This window comes from Lissotriton vulgaris, chromosome 12, assembly GCF_964263255.1.
Source record: "Lissotriton vulgaris chromosome 12, aLisVul1.2, whole genome shotgun sequence".
Lineage (NCBI taxonomy): Eukaryota > Metazoa > Chordata > Amphibia > Caudata > Salamandridae > Lissotriton > Lissotriton vulgaris.
This window is the reverse complement of record NC_141700.1, coordinates 273,463,206-273,483,790: the sequence shown is the minus strand read 5'-3', so window position 1 is coordinate 273,483,790 and position 20,585 is coordinate 273,463,206. Positions and strand designations below refer to the sequence as shown.

The following is a 20,585-nucleotide window of genomic DNA, read 5'->3' as shown; positions in this document are numbered from 1 at the left end:
CAAGCCGGACTCTGTCATTACACAGGCAGCTCAGCAGAAATCAAGAAATACATCAGCTCCTATTACGATGCCTCTGGACAGAGAGGGTAGAAGATTGGACAATGCGGGAAGACATTTTCCTCTATGTCTGCCCTTCTAGTGAGAGCTGCGAATGCTCTAGCCATTCTGGCCAGGTACGATAGGCAGATGTGGTGCGACCTCTTGCCTTACATAGACTGGATACCAGAAAATGATAGACAGGAAGCCAGGAAGATTTTGCAAGAGGGGGAGAGGGCTTCGTCTGAAGTCATAGATTGTGATATGGACATCGCGACCACAGCTTTCAGATCTTTGGGAGGAGCGGCAGTACTACGCAGGCAAGGATGGCTGAGAGCAACAGCGTTTAGACCGGAGGTCCAAAATAAGATCTTGGACCTTCCTTTCAATGGAGAGGATTTGTTCGGCAAACATATAGATGAGGCACTGCAAAGTAACAAAAAAGATACTGATACAGCAAAATCATTAGGAACACTACAATATAGGAAAGCTCCTTTTCGAGGCTCTAAGGGTAGAGGCCAGGCGTCTTCAGAGGAGGATACCAGCAGGGAAGAGTTCCTCTTACTCCACCTCATCTCAGCCCTACCATCAGCAGAATACGCAGCGCCAGTCAGGAGGCTACACAAAATCTACTCCTAAAGGTAAAGGAGGTCGTCAGGGGAAAGACAACACCCAACGACAGTGACAACCTTCAGGATCCGGCTACACCTATCCCTCTGACGTCACATGTTCCCCTGGGTGGAAAGATTGCTTATTATTTCCAAAATTGGCCGCAAATAACTGCGGACCAATGGGTCCTCAACATAATTAAATTCGGACCCACTCTAGAACTTCTGCAAACGTGCCCTTGTACACCGCCGAAACATCAAGAGGTCAAGCATTTACATCAGATGCGGCGGGAGATTCGGACAATGCTCCGAAAGGGAGCAATAGAACCGGCGCCGAACTCCCAGAGGGGAAGGGGATTTTACTCCCGATTTTTTTTCTAGTCAAAAAAGTTCTCCAATTGCGTCCTATTCTAGACCTCAGATCCCTAAACACCCATCTCAAGAGCAATCTTTCAGAATGGTCTCTCTTCAAGACATCCTTCTGCTTTTAGACCCAGGAGATCATATGACCACATTAGACCTACAGGATGCGTACTTTCACATCCCCATCCATCCTTCCCACTGGCAGTACCTTCGGTTCGTGGTAGCTGGAAAACATTACCAATTCAAGGTACTGCCGTTCGGCCTGAAATCAGACCCAAGAATTATTACGAAATGCCTGGTTCCAGTGGCGGCTGTTCTAAGGAAACAGAAACACCAAGTATTTCCTTACCTTGACAACTGGTTGGTCAAGGCACCATCAGCAGCATCAGCCCGATCGTCAACAGCGGCTTGCGGGGAGTTGTTTGCCAGGTTAGGTCTGACTTTAAACGAGGAAAAATCATCCCTTCAGCCGACAAGAAACATCACTTTCTTGGGAGCAATACTGGACACAGAGCTAAACAAGGCTTTCCCCTCGAAAGAAAGGCAACTGCGAATTAAATCTCTTTTCCAAGACTTTACAAAAAGAAAGTGTCTTTTAGTACGCAAGTACAAGTCATTGCTGGGAACGATGTTGTCTTGCATTCCCCTCGTACCTTGCTGCAGGTTAAGGGTGCGTCCGTTGCAAGAGCAACTAGATCCACAGTGGCGTCAAGCGGAGGGATCCTTCGAGGACATAGTCAAAGTGACGCCGGTCATGGTTCAAGCAGCAAGATGGTGGACCCAAAAGCAGAACGTCTCACAGGGTCTTTCATTCCTTACAGAGCCAGCCCAACTGATAATTACTACAGATGCGTCCCTAGAAGGATGGGGAGCGTGCCTTCAAGACCTCCAAGTCAGCTGCCGCTGGAAGTTGTACGAGCAAAAACTGCACATCAACTTATTGGAACTCAGGGCCATCCGCTTGGCATTGCTGGCATTCCTACCAAGGATAAGAGGATCAGCTGTGTTAATAAAAACAGACAACACAACAGCAATGCACTACTTAAACAAACAGGGAGGAGCAAGATCACTCTCCCTGTCTCAAGAGGCCCAGAAGATATGGGAATGGGCACTGCAACACGAGATATCCATAACAGCAGAACATCTCCCAGGGGACCAGAACGTCAAAGCAAATACTCTCAGCTGGCTCAAATCCACCTGCCACGAGTGGGAGATCGATCAAGGGATTCTGGACAACATCTTCCAGAAATGGGGAGAACCGACAGTAGACCTCTTCGTAACAGCGGCGAACAGGAAATGCCGGTCCTTCGCAAGCTGGCTTCCCCAACGAGGATCTTGGGGGGATGCATTTTTTATGGCATGGTCATGCGTCTTTGCATACGCTTTTCCTCCAATTCCCCTCCTGCCAGGAGTTCTTATGAAGATCAAGAAGGAGCCGTGCAGGATGATCCTGATAGCCCCATGGTGGCCCAGACAATACTGGTTCACGGAGCTTCTGCTACTGTCGGAGGTCCAGCGATTCGCCTCCAGCCAATACCGTCGCTTCTGACGATGTCCCAGGGACAAGTGCTCCATCTGGACCCGAAATCATTGCACTTAGCGGCCTGGCTCCTGAGCACAGTGAGTTTCAACATCTGAAGATCTCAGAGGAATGGAAAGACATCCTATCAAAAGCCAGAGCGGATAGTACGAACAAGACCTACATAATAAAATGGAAAAGATTCTGTCTGTGGTGTCAAAGATGTAACATTCATCCTCTGAATTCGGCACCGCATGAGATTATTCCATACATTTTGCTTTTAGCTAAGTCTGGTTTGGCTCATGCATCTATAAAGGTACATTTAGCTGCAAAATCACGCTACAGAAGGACTTCCTCAAACCATCTCTGTGGTCTGCAAGAATCATGAAACAATTCATGAAAGGATTGTTCAGAGTTTTTCCTCCAATAAAGCCTCCACCACCTCTCTGGCACTTGAACATAGTTCTTTCTCAATTATTGAAGCAGCCCTTCGAGCCAATACACAGGGCGGATCTCAAATTCCTATTGTGGAAAGTGGCGCTTCTCATCGTGCTCACTTCGGCCAGGAGAGTGGGGGAATTTCAGGGTCTCGCGATTCAAGACCCTTTGCGTGCAATTTAAGGAGGACAGAATGATTCTCAGAACTAATCCAAAGTTTACTGCAAAGGTACCAACTGATTTTCATTTGAATGAGCCACTAGTTCTAAAAGGGTTCTTTCCTCATCCAACAACAGCGGCGGAAAGAGTATGGCCGGGATGCCCGCCACCCCCTCCCAACACCAATCCCCAAGGATGGGAGAAGTCGGACACAGGTTTGAACTTTTGGAAGGCGGGGGGGAGTTACCCCCCCAGCCGTATTTATTAAAATATGAAACAAAATGAAAACATTAAATAAAAGTTTCATGATTATGTACAATTTTACATTTATTACATTTCGATGAAGACATGTTCTTTGGCTAACCTTAACAGATCTCTAATACAAAGGTTTCCTAGCCGAGTCTAGCATCCTGAAAATGCATACATTCTAAATTAAAATTGTACATCCTAGCATTAAGGGCCAACGGCAAGGTCTTAACCGGTGTCAGATCCCTACTACCAAAATCTCACCCTCGCGGTGTGAGTGGCGCATGCGCAGAGGACTCTACCCTCATTGCCAACTGTAACTTCCCTTGTCGTGGTGGGGGCCCCCTTTCCACTCGACGCCATCTTAAAGGTCGTCTGAGTTCCCGTGTGAGGTATCTGTAGGAAGGACAGCGTGGACTCCCCCCCCCCCCCCCCCCCACCCCCCCATCCCCACTCTCTCTATCCGCCGTCGCGGATATCCGGCCCCCGGGAAATTAGTAGGAGGGGCATCTAGCCGCCTCCCCCCTGGGAGGGGCCTATGGCCGTCTCCCCCTAGGCGACCCATCCTTAGTGGGTGCCGCCTCCCCGTGGAAGGGGCCAATGGCCGCCTCCCCCCGGGCGCTCCCATCCATTCTGGGTGGCGCCCCCCTCTAGGGACCTTGAAATTACTGCTCACCGATCATGACCTTACTGCCACAGGCCGGATAGTTGACCGACTATCTGGCCCCCCTACTCCTCCTAAAGGTCATGCTTCCTCAAACCCCTTAGCCATGCTATGAAGTCTCCTATGAGTAAGTCATTCCCCTCCCTGGACAGATGAACCCCATCATTCAGATACATGTGATCACCCCGAATACACCTGTGAGGAATGCTATGCAACTGCGAAGAGCGGAACAATTTACCAATTTTATTGTTAACCCTTTTTACTGAATGGTTCAGTGCTGACACCGAAAGGCCCCCCCGCCATACCTTCCTTGGAATCATGTGGGACCAGGCAATCGTGCACCCCGGGACTCTTTTAGCCAACCAGCTAACAGCCGACAAAATGTGTTCCAATAACACTCGTCTACCCAGAGTCACCAAGTCATTGCCCCCCAGGTGTACTATGACTACAGATGGCGGTGACCTTTGCCGCCCTAAAAGACCCTCAAAAAACAATTCGAATTGGTCAAAACAGAGCCCGCCTTTCCCATGGAAGGTCACTCTGTACCTGTATTCCCCAGCTGCGTGAGTCGCGTCACCTGCCTTGAATACGTCCCAGGCGCGCCTTACATATGAGTGGCCCACGACCCATACCACTCTCTCTCCAGTCGGTGATCCTTGACCGCTGGTCTCCTGGTGCTGGGTCGACTGCAAATTCCGCCCCGCATGACAGGCTCGCGAAACTGTAATTCAAACAAAAGACAAGAAGCGTGAGTGCATGTCAATTGATCTTTACAACATGTGCAATCGCACATACCTTTTGAAGCAATTCGAGGACCAACGTCCCAACTGTTTTACTTCCTCCGCACTCTGACCCCTGGCTGTAGCCTCAGTAGCAGCCCCTATCCTAAAGGAGTGGGTCCCAAAATCGCACGGGTCCATGCCCGCGGCAGCGATTGACAGTGCTAGCACCCTCTGGAACTGAAATCTCGTCAGTGGGGTGCCATCCTTGTGCCTCAGCAAACTCCCCCCCCCCCCATGTAGCCGCCCTTAGTGCCAAGTTGTGGGACACCCCCGCGCCGCACGGCCACCAGCTGCTGCGTGTGCCCCTGTGCCTGCTTTCTGCCTCAGCGCCGGCCTCGCTGCCGCCTGAGCGCTCCCCTTGGTTTTTCGCCGGTTTTTGACCGAAATTTGTGCTTGTTTGCTGTGTATGCCGTATGATCGCTGTTTAACTGTTTTTCCCCCGTTTTGACCTACATTTGTGCCTGTATTTTATTGTGCCGTTTTGCCTCGTGTTTTGCCCTCCATTGGTGTATTGGTGCTTGTCTCCTTCCTGATTGCTCGCCTACCTCGCCGCTCTCCCTCCCCGCTCCCCGCCACCGCCATTAGCCCCGCCCCTTTTCTCTTCTGTTCCCTCCCCGCTCCCGCCTCCCAGCTGCTCCGCCCACCCGCGCACTTGGCCTTAAATGGCGACCGTGCGACGCAGGTGAGTGTGACCCACTTGTGGGACACCCCCGCGCCGCACGGCCACCAGCTGCTGCGTGTGCCCCTGTGCCTGCTTTCTGCCTCAGCGCCGGCCTCGCTGCCGCCTGAGCGCTCCCCTTGGTTTTTCGCCGGTTTTTGACCGAAATTTGTGCTTGTTTGCTGTGTATGCCGTATGATCGCTGTTTAACTGTTTTTCCCCCGTTTTGACCTACATTTGTGCCTGTATTTTATTGTGCCGTTTTGCCTCGTGTTTTGCCCTCCATTGGTGTATTGGTGCTTGTCTCCTTCCTGATTGCCCGCCTACCTCGCCGCCCTCCGCTCTCCCTCCCCGCTCCTGCTTCCCGCCACCGCCATTTGCCCCGCCCCTTTTCTCTTCTGTTCCCTCCCCGCTCCCGCCTCCCAGCTGCTCCGCCCACCCGCGCACTTGGCCTTAAATGGCGACCGTGCGACGCAGGTGAGTGTGACCCACTTGTGGGACACCCCCGCGCCGCACGGCCACCAGCTGCTGCGTGTGCCCCTGTGCCTGCTTTCTGCCTGAGCGCCGGCCTCGCTGCCGCCTGAGCGCTCCCCTTGGTTTTTCGCCGGTTTTTGACCGAAATTTGTGCTTGTTTGCTGTGTATGCCGTATGATCGCTGTTTAACTGTTTTTCCCCCGTTTTGACCTACATTTGTGCCTGTATTTTTTTGTGCCGTTTTGCCTCGTGTTTTGCCCTCCATTGGTGTATTGGTGCTTGTCTCCTTCCTGATTGCCCGCCTACCTCGCCGCCCTCCGCTCTCCCTCCCCGCTCCCGCTTCCCGCCACCGCCATTAGCCCCGCCCCTTTTCTCTTCTGTTCCCTCCCCGCTCCCGCCTCCCAGCTGCTCCGCCCACCCGCGCACTTGGCCTTAAATGGCGACCGTGCGACGCAGGTGAGTGTGACCCACTTGTGGGACACCCCCGCGCCGCACGGCCACCAGCTGCTGCGTGTGCCCCTGTGCCTGCTTTCTGCCTCAGCGCCGGCCTCGCTGCCGCCTGAGCGCTCCCCTTGGTTTTTCGCCGGTTTTTGACCGAAATTTGTGCTTGTTTGCTGTGTATGCCGTATGATCGCTGTTTAACTGTTTTTCCCCCGTTTTGACCTACATTTGTGCCTGTATTTTATTGTGCCGTTTTGCCTCGTGTTTTGCCCTCCATTGGTGTATTGGTGCTTGTCTCCTTCCTGATTGCCCGCCTACCTCGCCGCCCTCCGCTCTCCCTCCCCGCTCCCGCTTCCCGCCACCGCCATTAGCCCCGCCCCTTTTCTCTTCTGTTCCCTCCCCGCTCCCGCCTTCCAGCTGCTCCGCCCACCCGCGCACTTCGCCTTAAATGGCGACCGTGCGAACGCGCAGCGGTCACGCGCAGCGGTCACGCGCAGCGGGTGCGCCGTTTGTGCGCCGAAGGCGCGCCAAAGGTAAGCCCGTCTGCGCCCGTCCGCGACCGGATCGCGACCAGCGCCAGGACCCCTGGCCCACGAAGACCCCGACCGACCCGCCTGACGTACTCCGCCGCCACCCTCATCGCACTCAACACCGGCCGACTCCCAGAATGCCACCAGGCCACACCACGACGCACCCACGGACCTTTCAGCTGCCACGCCTGCAAGTTCTCCTGCATCCGGACCAGCCTCGCACCAGCACCCGCCAAGTCGAACACCAGCAGCACCCACCTCAAGTGCATCCTGCTCAACACCCGCTCCGTCCACAGACACGCCATCGAACTCTGGAACCTTCTAGACACCACAGCCCCTGACGTTGCCTTCCTCACGGAGACCTGGATGAACGCCTCTTCAGCTCCCGACATCACCATCGCTATCCCAGAGGGCTACAAGATCGTCCGGAGGGACCGAAACGCCAACCAGATGGGAGGAGGCATCGCCATCATCCACAGGAACACCATCCGTCTCACGACCGGCACCGACAACACCCTGACCAGCGCCGAACACCTGCATTTCCAGATCCACACCAACCCGAACACCACCCTCAGAGGCACACTGATCTACCCACCTCCAGGACCACGCACTCAATTCAGCGAGGACATCGCCGACTTCGTCAGCCCGCATGCCCTTCCCTCCGCTGACTACATCCTCCTGGGAGACCTCAACTTCCATCTGGAGAACAACAACGACCGCAACACCAGCACCCTGCTCGACAACCTCGCCATCCTTGGACTCAAGCAACTGGTGTCCACCCCCACCCACCTCGCCGGACACACACTCGACGCAGTCTTCTCATCCTGCAAAGACATCGTCTTCAACCACGCCACCGGACTCCACTGGACGGACCACAGCTGCGTCCACTTCACCTTCAAGAGAACGACGACCCACCAACACCAGCAACAGGCCGCCCGCAGAAGCTGGAACAAGATCACAGCAGACCAGCTCGCCACCTCCCTGAGCCAGCACCCTCCTGCCAGCTCAGCGAACCCCAGCCAGGCCGCCGACAACCTCACGAAGTGGATAAGCAACTGCGCGGACGAACTCGCCCCACTGAAGACCCCGCCTAGCAGACCCGGCAGCAAGAAGGCCCCATGGTTCACCGACGAACTCAAGAGCTCCAAGAAGAACTGCCGAGCCCTCGAGAAAGTCTGGAGAAGGGAACCGACACCGGACAACAGGACCTCCTTCAAACTTGCCACCCGGAAACACCACCAGCTGATCCGCGCCGCCAAGAAAACAGCTTTCAAGGACCGGTTGGACAACAACGCACACAACTGCAAGGAACTCTTCAACATCGTGAAAGAGCTTTCCAACCCCAGCGCAGGAAACAACGACATCACCCCATCGCAAGACCTCTGCAACTCCCTCGCCTCATACTTCCACAACAAGATCGCGGACATACACAACAGCTTCAACAACCAACCAACGCACACCATGACCGAACAACCACCCCCCACCACCACCCTCCACGCCTGGACCCCGATCAGCACCGAAGACACCATCCGCACGATGAACTCCATCCACTCCGGATCACCGACCGACCCCTGCCCTCACCACGTCTTCAACAAGGCCGACGCTGTCATCGCACCCCACTTGCGAGACATCATCAACACATCCTTCGACACCACCATCTTCCCTGAGAGCTGGAAACACGCCGAACTCAGCGCTCTACTCAAGAAACCAACAGCAGACCCCACCGACCTCAAGAACTACCGCCCCATCTCGCTCCTCCCGTTTCCAGCTAAAGTCATCGAGAAGACCGTCAACAAGCAGATGGCCGCCTTCCTCGAGACGAACGGATCCCTCGACCCCTCACAGTCCGGCTTCCGAGCCAATCACAGCACCGAGACCGCCCTCATCGCCGCCACCGATGACATCCGAGCCCTGATGGACAATGGAGAAACAGTGGCCCTCATCCTCCTAGACCTCTCCGCGGCATTCGACACGGTCTGCCACCGCACCCTAGTACGGCGCCTCAGCAACATCGGAATCCAGGACAAGGCGCTGGATTGGATCATCTCCTTCCTCGACGGAAGAACACAGAGAGTCCGCCTACCACCGTTCAAGTCAGAGGCCTCCGAAGTCATCTGCGGCGTCCCTCAAGGATCATCTCTGAGTCCCACCCTCTTCAACGTCTACATGAGCCCCCTCGCGGCCATCGTACGCAAACACAACCTCAGCATAATCTCCTACGCCGACGACACCCAGCTGATCCTCTCCCTGACCAACGACCCCGCCGCCGCCAGAGCCAACCTGCACGAAGGGATGAAAGAGGTGGCCGAGTGGATGACGACCAGCCGCCTGAAACTGAACTCGGACAAGACGGAGGTCCTCATCCTGGGCTCCTCGCCCTCCGCCTGGGACGACTCCTGGTGGCCTCCCGCCCTGGGCACCGCACCCAAACCGACAGACCACGCACGCAACCTGGGCTTCATCCTGGACTCCTCCCTCTCCATGACCAGGCAAGTCAACAACGTCTCCTCGGCGTGCTTCAACATCCTACGCATGCTACGGAAGATCTTCTGGTGGATCCCCACCGAGACCAGGAAGACCGTCACCCAGGCCCTCGTCACCAGCCGACTGGACTACGGCAACGCCCTCTACGCCGGTACCACCGCCAAGCTCCAGAAGAGACTCCAGCGGATCCAGAACGCCTCAGCCAGACTCATCCTCGACATCCCACGAACCAGCCACATCTCCGGACATCTGAGAGACCTTCACTGGCTCCCCGTCAACAAAAGAATCACCTTCCGCCTCCTCACCCACGCACACAAAGCCCTACACGACCAAGGCCCGAGCTACCTCAACAGCCGACTCAACTTCTACGCTCCCAAACGCCACCTCCGATCAGCCAACCACGCCCTCGCCGCCGTCCCCCGCATCCGAAGAGCGACTACGGGAGGAAGGTCCTTCTCCTACCTGGCCGCCAAGACCTGGAACTCCCTCCCTCCCGACCTGCGCCTGACCCAAGACCACCTCTCCTTCAGGAAGAAGCTGAAGACCTGGCTGTTCGAGCAGTAGCGGCACCCCCCCCCCCCCCCCTCCCAGCGCCTTGAGACCCTACGGGTATGTAGCGCGCTTTATAAGTGTCACTGATTGATTGATTGATTGATTGAAGTATTCCTCTATACACCTTATCGGGCACGTGGGGGACCCTCGCGCGCGCTGCACGATAACACTATTTCCCATAGCTCCCTGGTCAGTCTTGGACCTGGCTATCGAGATCACCATTGAATCACCCCTAATTTGGACGTGATCCCTGCACAAGCCTCCCTCAATATCTTTCTTGTTCCTTGCGACAAGTTCGCTCACCCGCATAGCCCCATGGAATGCCAATGCGAAAGCTGCCCGGAACAGAACTGCTTCGAAATGGGAGGAGCACGTCTCATCCAGTTTTGCTACAAGTAGAGACAACCTGTCTAAGCCAATCGGGCGCCTCGCATCTTGCTTGCGACCATCGAGGCGCTGCCAGCCGCGAAGGGCTTTCTTAACCAAAAAGGAATCCGTCGGGTCTTTTATGCCATGCACCTGCGCCATGAATTAAATGGCCGCCCTATGCCTACTGGCCGTTGCCGCTGATCGGCCTTCTCTGTGCAGCGCTACCAGGAACCCCAGGAAGGATTCCTCCTGACCCCAGCTCTGTCTCCCTGTTGGACCCAAAAATGTGCAGTAGGAACGAAACGCTGCTTCATATGCCTTCCTTGTCCTGGGGGCTAAGCTGGCTGCCACGAGGTCTTGTAATCCGGGGCACCGATTAGCCATAGCGCTTCGGGGAACGGTGCCGCCACTAGGTCCGCTGTGGGTAGATAGCCCCTGAACGCCTGCATATGTGAACGAGAGAGTGCATCAGCTGCATGATTCAGTACGCCTGGCACATGTTTTGCCCTGAACTGTACATTCAATCTCATGCAAAGTAGTACAATTTCTTTCAACAATCTCAAGATCCACTTGCAGCGGGCTGCCTGCTGGTTAATACACTCGACCACAGTCATATTATCAGACCAAAACACCACTGAGCGGTCCCTGAAGTCGTCTGGCCATGCCATCAGAGCAACCCAAATGGGGAATAACTCCAAGAACCCAATGTTACCTGTCAGACCGCTGGAGTGCCACCACGTCGGCCATACTTGCGCCGACCATCGGTTACCAAAGATGGCGCCAAATCCCACGCTCCCAGCTGAGTCAGTCCACAGACCAAGTTCGTCTGAAGACGCTGGTGGCTTGTTCCACACAACTCGACCGTTGAAGTCTGCCAGAAATGCCAACCAAATGCGCATATCCTGGCGAACCTCTGCCGACAGTCTCGAACGGTGGTGTCCCTCCTTGAGACCCACCATAGCTTGTGCAATAGAGCGTGAGAAGGGGCGGGCCTTTGGTACCATCCTCAGGGCAAAGTTAAGCTGACCCACTGTTTGCTGTAACTGGTGCAGGGTCACCTTCTCCTTGCCCAGGCAGTGAGTCAAGGAAGCCCGAAACTTGGCCACTTTTCCGATCGGTAAACGGAAACACCCCTCCACAGAATCGAGCTCAATTCCCAGAAACTCCAGTGAAGTAGATGGTCCGACCGTCTTACCTGGCGCCAATGGGACTCCAAACTCCCGCATGAGAATGCAGAAGTCCTGCAGCGCCTGCGCACATTTCGTATCGCCGGCTGCTCCCAAGAACAGGAAGTCATCCAGATAATGCATCACATGCCTATGCCCTGTGGCCTCGGTGAATGCCCACTCCAAAAAACAGCTGAACATTTCAAAATAGGCACAAGAAATAGAGCAACCCATCGGCATGCATTTATCCATGTAATAACTCCCTTAAAAAGCAAAGCCTAGCAATCGCTGATCTCGTGGGTGTACCGGGAGCAACCGGAATGCCGATTCGATGTCTGATTTCGCCATCAGCGCTCCGGGGCCCAGGTGATTTAACATGGCCACGGCATCGTCGAACGATGCGTACCGCACTGAACAAATATCCGGGTCGATGGCTTCGTTCACCGAAGAACCTTTTGGGGAAGACAAGTTGTTAATGAGTCTAAACTCCCCCGGGTCTTTCTTTGGGATTACCCCCAGCGGAGAACACACGAAATCCGCCACTGGCGGGCAATGAAAAGGGCCCGACACCCGCCCCAAGCTGACTTCTTTGGAAATCTTTCCAGCCACTACGCTTGGGTTGTGTTGGACAGATAACTGATTTTTACAAATGGAGTCCCCCCGAAAATCCCCCGCCGGGATGTTGAAGCCATATAGGAATCCTTTCCTCAACACCCCGGCGGATACATTATCCGGGTATTTGTTCAACCAAGGAGTCATAGCTATGATATCGACAGGTGTAGGCAATCGGTTACCAAACATCACCTCACTCTTGCTTAGACCCCCCTTTTCCTCCCGTTCCGCTGTTCTTAGATCTACAGCTACTTTCTGGGTGTGAGGAGTTCCCACAGCCCGCACAAGCATGCCGGAACCTACATGCACCCTGTGGTCTGTTACAGTTGCCTCGATTGAAGCCCCAACAAACCCCCCGCTTGCCGCCATTCCCGCCGGTCTTAGGCTGATAATCCCCTCCGGCGCCCGCTCGAAAGGGCACCGCGGGTTTTTGGCGGACTGACCCTGACCCGCTCCCGCCCGGCGAGGACGTACCTGCCGCCCCAGGCAAGAGCTGCTTGTGCCATGACACCGAGTCGAGGCAGTCCCAGGTCAAAGTCGCATCAAACTCTTTCGCTTTTCGGAATTCCATATCATATCCTTTCCACTCATCCCCCTCATACATGCTATAGAAATCCATAATCCTATTCTGATAACAGGTCAGCTCAGTCATGATTTCTGGTTTGCGTTCCCCCATGACTGCCGTAAATATCGAAAAGGCCTTGACCCAATTTGTTACAGTCTCATCGACCCTAAATTCTGCCATCTTAGCCCTCCATACACTGGGGTGCCATAAATCCTTCTGGGATTTTGCATATTCCATCTCACGATGGTCAGTCAACAAGGAAAACATGTTCACATACTTTTCTCCCCATATCAGTTCCTTTGTGGCCGCAGGGATGTGCTGGGCAACCTTTTCCCGCCTCGAAGGTAATGAACCCTCCCCTGCCATTGGCAATGTGTGCTTACCAGGTTCAACCGTCGTGTCTGCTGCCTTTTACCGGCTAACTGCAGGTCCTCCCGGCGCCACCTGTGAGGGAACAAGAGGAACATTCGCCGTCGCGGCCTCTATCGACTGCCGTAACTGCTCAATTATTAGCCTAGCTTCCTCGGCCGGGTCTCCCGCAGCCACTGCCCCCCCCCCCCCCGTTTTCTTTTTGAGCCAGGGCAAGACTGCCACTTACTGGATGGCTAGTTCTGGAGGCATCTCCTCGTCATTAACCGGGGTAACTACAACCGGGATCGGTAAACCTGCATCTGGGTTTGGCACCGGACTGACCACTGGTGTAATGGGGGCGACTGGGGGTACCACAGGAACCGGAACTTCCCCAGAAACCGCCCTCCTCTTCATACGCTTCCCCCTACCCTCAGGGACTACTCCCGGCGAGGCCGGGCCTATTACCTTTGTAGGGCGGCCTGAGTTTTTCTGGGCCGCTAACTGTCTCTTAACTTTGGCCAAACCCCGGCCGATTGAGTCGACTTTTCCGAGTTTTCGGTCCATGCTTGCCATTCGGTTCGACAAATGGCGCAATACCTTCTCCATCTCGGAGCCCTTTCCTGCTTTCTTGCCGGCCATGGCTTCGAGTACTCTCGTTCTAGTTGATCAACGAGGTCCTGATCCTACGTACTCCAAATAACTGAAAGAAAAAACAACAAGATTACAAGTTCTCAAAATTGCCGCTTGTTCCGTCGAGGGCTCACGAGCAACGAGTGGGTGCAGCCTTCAGAGCACAGGAACAAGAGGACGCTTCTTCGGATTCCCGCTCTATTTATCCTTCTGCGGGAGGGCGTGTACCCTCCTCCGGTACGCCTACTGGGCGTGGTCTTCCGTGTAGGTGTCTAGGCCAACCCCTCTTGGGCGGGAAAAGGCGCGCCCCGGCTACGCCACTTCGGGCATACCAGCCGGGCCACGCCCCCCGCCCAAAATGGTTTCCCGGGGGGATCGGGGCACCCAACCATACGTTCGGGGGGACCGAGTGGTCGCCCCTTTCCATTCTCCATTCGCTGGACGTCCAGCGCTCTCAAATTTTATTTACAAAAGACTAGGCCCTTCCGCAAGTCTTCACAATTTTTGTCACCTTTAGCGCACCCAGGAAGGGCTTCCCTTTATCAAAATGTGGAATTGCCAGATGGATTTCCGGTGTGATTGAATATTGTCATCGGGCTGCTGGAAAGCCCCTGAACGCATGAGTTGGTGCCCATTCGACGAGCGCAGTGTCCACCTCCACTGCTTTGTTTGCCGGAATGCTGATCCAGGATATCTGCAGGGCAGCAACCTGGAGAACTACTCACACCTTCACCATGCATTACTGCTTGCAAGCAGCCGTGAAGAGAGATGCAGTGGTAAGAGAAGCAGAGCTGAGAAACATTATCCAGTAATGGTGAGTCCTCTTTTACCTTCCTCCGTCCATTTGTCTGGGTTTCAAATGCACATTTTTTCTATTGCTATGTTTTGTAAGAGTTTTGCTATACTAATATGCAGAATTCTAAATTGAATATGTATAGAAAGATGATGTCTTAAGTAACTATACTAGATTTGAAAAAAAAAATGTGCTTTATACTACTACTCGCTATTTTGATTGAGGCATGTGAATCTATGAAAGCTCCAATACTGGAGTAAGAAAACTAGTTACTTACCTGTAACTGTATTTCTCCAGTATTGGAAGCTTTCATAGATTCACATGCAACCCACCCTCCTCTCCTGAGAGGCTTACCTCGGATTTAGAACAAAGGTGTTTTATGGCACAAGTGTGCGAAAATCTGAGGGGCAAAAGGTTCTCTCAGGAGGGTTCTAGAGGGTGAGGAGCTCTGATTGGTTCAGGGAGAAGTTTGGGCTCTTTTACATAACGAAGGTTATGGGTTGCAAAAGGGAAATGGGCCTAGGCCTCTTTTCAGTTTGCTATACTACTAAGCATTGCTTTTTTATGTACCGGAGACTCCCATCTCGACGACGGGGAATGATTCAGGCATGTGAATCTATGAAAGCTTCCAATACTAGAGAACTACAGTATTTCTTATACATGCCATAATCTGTATCCTATGTCCGGACCGGCACATCGAATTCCATACAAAAGGGGAACGCTGCCATAGTCAGCCTTTTTATATACCCCTCCCCTAAAGGTATTTGTGTACTGCTCAATGTAACCAAAGAATATGTCACGTTCCGTGCCTTATTTAGATGCTAAAACCAAATAATTCAAGCGTCATCTTAAACTGTATCCAAAATACAATTTTATATTAACATTCTACAATGTCAGCAATCTATCAAATGAATGTCTGTTGTCTTATCCTATATCAATGTATAGATAGGAAAGTTAATTTTTAAAGGTAAAGCTTCACTGTGCTTTTTTTAAATTGGTCACCCAGATCAAGGTCTATACTAAGTAACACGGTCTTGACATGGCGCACTACAGTGACAAATCACACACAGGAAGTGTAAAGTACCCAAAATCCCAAGTTGCCCTTACCAAAGTCTGTGTCCGATATCAGGAGTGGCACATAGCCTACTAGTATGGAAAGGGAAAAACCACCATTCCTCAACCTCCTTATACTCTACTACTCAAACGTGCTAGTATCCCGCCCCAACATAATCAAGACATACCAATTTCAGCGCCATCTTTCAATTGCTAACACAAGCTAAAATTAGTGCCAATTTAGTCTGTATCTGAATGAGCAATATACTATTAACAGCATACAAGTCGCAGTAATAAATCAAATCAGCATGTTACAAATACTTAACCAAATTAAAGTATATACCAAATTATACAATTGCAACATGATATACCATGTTTAATCATGTCAAACAGTATTATAACTAATCCGTGTTAGACCCTCTAGGTAAACCAGTACGATCCGGGAGTTGGAAGTTGAAGCCAAATCAACAGGTAGACACTGATAGTATATTAGTTCAGGAAGACTCACTAAGTCTGCCAATTTCCATTCCTGGAGCAGGACGGTGACCTCTAATTACTGATCCGCCTTTGCTCTTACTTTAGGCTTGCTCCCATTCTCTGTCTGCCAGAAGCACTTGGGTTCTTTTGCTGAGTTTTGTTTTTTTCACCAGTGTTTACATTTTGCTCAATGTCTAAATGTTATTGTGGTAAATTAACCAGATTTTACTCACCCACATTGCAAAGCTCACCTTTTATACATTTACAAAGTGACAGATCCATGAAGGCGATAAACCTGTCTGTTGTGTAGTGATTTGTAGAGGTTGTCTTGCTCCCTGAGGCAATCAGTTTTGTATATGATGTTAATGTTGCTCTGTGTAGGGTGTAAACGGCATGCCTATTTACATTGCCATCATAAAATGAATATTCGGTTGCTACAAGCAATGTATGTTGAAAAATATTTGAGGCTCTAAACATTCTAAACATGCCATATATCCTGTCGCTGATACAATTTCCAGATAAAGTGGTTCATATTTTTTTGTTTGTGGTTGCAGGTAACCCCGTGTATAATTTATATGCTCTGTGCAACCACTCAGGCAGCGTGCACTATGGACATTACACCGCCTACTGTAAGGATCCTTCTGGCTGGCATATCTACAATGATTCACGGTAAGGCCTGCTATTTTTTCTGGCACCTTCTCTAGCATAGATGATGTTTTCCAACATAAGATGGAAAGCGGCTGTACAGCTGAAAACGTAATAGGGTAACAGTAACCAATGCAGAGGTGTTGGAACATCTCTGGTGTTTATGAGCAATGATGCAGCACCTTGTTACTACAGTCAAACAATTAAAGGCATTAGGAGTGTTCAGAAACAATGTGGTGCCTTCATAAGCTTAGTATTGTATATTTGTTGTGCATCATGACCACAACTACTTTATATGAGGGCTGATTATACAGTGAGTCTACAGTATATAATGTATAGTTTTCAAACAATTAACCAGGCATACAATGGCCCTAGATATTTACATGTTTATCATAATAAATCCGTTGAGCGAGTCTAAACATGAGCGCTTTCTCTGTTACCCAATTTTGTTAAGCTATAGTTCATACTATCAATTTTCTTACAACCATTCAAGCACTCATAACGTATGGTATAGTTAATTTATTTTTTCTGGATCCATTGGCTTTTCAATAGTACACACACATCTGCTGCACCAGTGTCCTGATTGTGCTTCAGCATAGTATGTAGACCAGAGGTCTTCAAACTTTTTGATGCCGAGACCCCCTTGTAAAACCTTTTTAGGCTTAAAGACCCCCTCCCAACAAAAGTTTCTAGAAACTGGTACTCCTCATCATCAACCACTATCGACAACCATACATGCGCCTGTTAGACCTCATCACATTCATCCATCATTCATCCACCCACACTTTCACACATCCATCCATCCTTCATCCATCCACCCTTTCATCCTTCCATCCACACAGCCATCCTTCATCCATCCACCCTTTCATCCTTACATCCATCCTTTACCCATCCACCCTTCCTTACATCCATCCATCCATCATTCCTCCACCCACCTTTTCACACATCCATCCATCATTCATCCATGCAACATTTTATCCATCCATACATCCATCCTTCATCCATCCACCATTTCATCCTTCCATCCATACATCCATCCACCCTTTCATCCATACATCTATACTTCATCCATCCACCCTTTCATCCTTCTATCCATAAATCCATCCTTCACCCATCTACCGTTTCATCCTTCCTTCTATCCATATATCCAACATCCATCCATCCTTCATCCACCCTTTCATCCATCCATCCACTCATCATTCATCCACCCACCTTTTCACATATCCATCCATCCATCCACCCTTTTATCCTTACATCCATACATTCAACCTTCATCCATCCACTCTTTCATCCATCCATTCACCCATCATTCATCCACCCACCTTTTCACACATCCACCCATCATGATCCATGCAACCTTTTATCCACCCTTTCATCCATCCACCCTTTCATCCATTCATCCACCCACCTTTTCTGTGCCTCTCTCATGGGGGGAGCGGAGTGGGGGAGGGTCAGTATCTCTCTGCGTCTTCTTCCTTCTTCTTCCTCTCTCATGGGAGGGCATCTCTGTGCCTCCCTGCTGGAGGCAGGGGGCGGACAGGCTGTAACAACATCTCACCTGAAAAACAGACTCTCAGGCACATTTCTCCTGCACAGGCGCCGGGTATGAGGGTTCGTGCTTTGTGCTTTAGAGGCAGGACCCACAGCTCCAGGCGCGCAACGTCCATTGAACTCAAAGGTCTACAGCCTCCTCCCCCAGCCACCCTCCCCTGCCCCCCATCCCTTCCCCTCCTCGTGTATGTGAGCCGGGCTTAAACACCTTCAGGGACACACACAAAGCCGCACCCCAGTACTTCACAGGTCTTTAAAAGACCTTTTACTTGTTAATGAGGCTTTTTTGTTTTTCACCCTTTGGTGTGAATTAGGCCTCCGCCGCCACTAAGTCAAACTGACAATCTGTGCCCCCTTCCCAGGACTGCACGACCCCCCTGGGGGTCGCGCCCCACAGATTGATGACCCCTGATGTAGACTGAGCTAATGTCTCTTATGTTATGTGATCTAAACAGAAGTGTGAAGGAGGGCGTGGCCAGCCGGGCAACATGGCGGACGCGACTCCTTAGAGCTCCGTCAGCAGGGCCCCAACTTCTCCTGTATTTATCCTCTGAGAGGGAAGTGAGATCACCCACGCCGTGCGGAGTAGCTGTGGGACTGCCTGGGGAACCCACCGGTGTGCGGTGCGGAAACAAAGTCGGCTGCGAGAGAGTGAAATCAGCCGGCGGACGGAGCCGGCCCAAGGGTGCTACGGAGGCACGAACCCCAGCCGGGGTCCGGAGGCGACCACAAGGCCCAGCATCGGCGTTGAATCAGAGGCAATGGAACCGTCACTGGCCACCATATCGGGCCCCCTGAGTGAGCCTGCGGGGCGCCCGGAACTTCCGGTGTGCGGCGAACAAGCATCAGGGCCGGGGCGGTGCAGTATCGGCCGTTGGGCAGAGGAGGCGCAAAAACACGGCGTAGACGCGAGACCCCGGCCCGGGCCTGGTCACGCGGAGTGAAGCGCAGACCCGGACACTGAGACGGAGGTGGGGGAGCCGGGCCTGCCTGACGCCACGGACCACTAGACCGGCCTGCGACGGTGTAGCGATCGTCTGGGCGCGCACCGGAGAGTAGCGAGGCAGCGTAGGTGACCGAGGCGGAGCAGACTCGGCCGGCGGGCCGTTGGGGCACCAAGAGGCTGAGAAGGGGCGCGCAAAGTGGAGACCCGGCCGCACTGATACACCCCCGGCTGGGCCACAGGAAAGGAGGTCAGGGAGCCGAGCCTGGGCAGTGCCGTGGACCCTTGGAGAGGCCCGCGGAACGCGACAGCGGCCCCGTAGCAAGAGTGAGGCCGGGCGGCGAGCGGTGCCCAGGGAGCCGCGACGAGGGGCCACGAGTCGAGGCCCTGTGGCAGTTGACTCCACAGGACAGTGGCAAGGCAGACAGCACTGAGTCCTCCTGAAGCTGGAGCGGCCTGAGGGCTGGGCGCAGGCATAGAGACGGCAGTGGAGGGCCGACGGACCCCAGCGGAGCACGGAGGCGGCCCGGCGGTGACCGGTAAGAGCGCAGCCTGGCGCTGGTGGGCGCCTGCATTATAAACACGGCCGGTACTCGCCGCTACCTGGGAAGTCACTGAGGCCTGGGGCGCGGAACACTAGCTCTCCAACAGCTGTGGGGACATCGGACACCGAGGAGGGAGTCAGACGTGCAGCGGGGGCAGCAAAGGCCAAGGCCGGGGGGGCGAAGAGGGCGAGGCGGGCAGCAGAACACTCTATCTTGCTCCGGGAGCCATTTTGGCCGTCCACAGGAAGAGAGGCCCCCGCCCTTCGACCGCATCAGTTGTGGATGCCACCTGCTGGCACCTCTGGACGCTGTGACGAGTCGGTGGTGAGGACCCGGCAGGAGGGGAACTCTCTATACTGCTGAAGTGGTAAGACGCCTGTGAGAACTTTATTGGCTGCACCTGCATAACTCCTGGGAGGGGGGCGCACACTAAGAGATCGAAATCGGACTGTCCTCTAACGACTCAACGACGCATTTTGCTGGTGAAGGCGCACCTGGGCCTGCTAGTCACCAATTGGTACGCAACATTGACCCCCTCGGTGAGTGAAGCGAGCCTGGTAGATTTGGGGGCCCCACCGCCGCCACTGCTGGTCCAACGCCGGGAGCATTACTGCCCACAGCGCAGCAGCTTGCAATGGGCACTCTGCTGAGAGACAAGTCACGGTCGAAGCCGCAGGGCCCGGGTGGCCCCACCCGCCACAGGATCAGCGGCGGATAGATATGGAACCCGCAACAACCCTGGCAGCCAAAATGGACACTGTCTTGGCGGCAGTGGAGCGTATTGGGACTACCTTAGCACAAACCAAGACTTCCCTGGAAGCGCGGCTTGACAAAGTTACTTCGGACTTCACGCTGCTGCATGCGGATCATCGCAAACTATCTGAGTCAGTCGCCACGTAGCGCCAAACAGTCCAGGAATTGCAGCCGGTGG

General features: G+C 53.1%; 1 protein-coding gene across 2 annotated transcripts in view; it reads left to right on the top strand.

Moving 5' to 3' along the window:
- USP21 (ubiquitin specific peptidase 21) overlaps window positions 1–20,585 on the top strand; it is a 558,274-nt gene that overhangs the window by 497,127 nt on the left and 40,562 nt on the right. For both annotated transcript variants that reach the window (XM_086945031.1, XM_086945032.1), the window contains exon 14: window positions 16,525–16,639. In XM_086945031.1, the coding sequence (XP_086801157.1) occupies window positions 16,525–16,639 (115 nt within the window). The remainder of the gene's footprint in view (window positions 1–16,524; window positions 16,640–20,585) is intronic.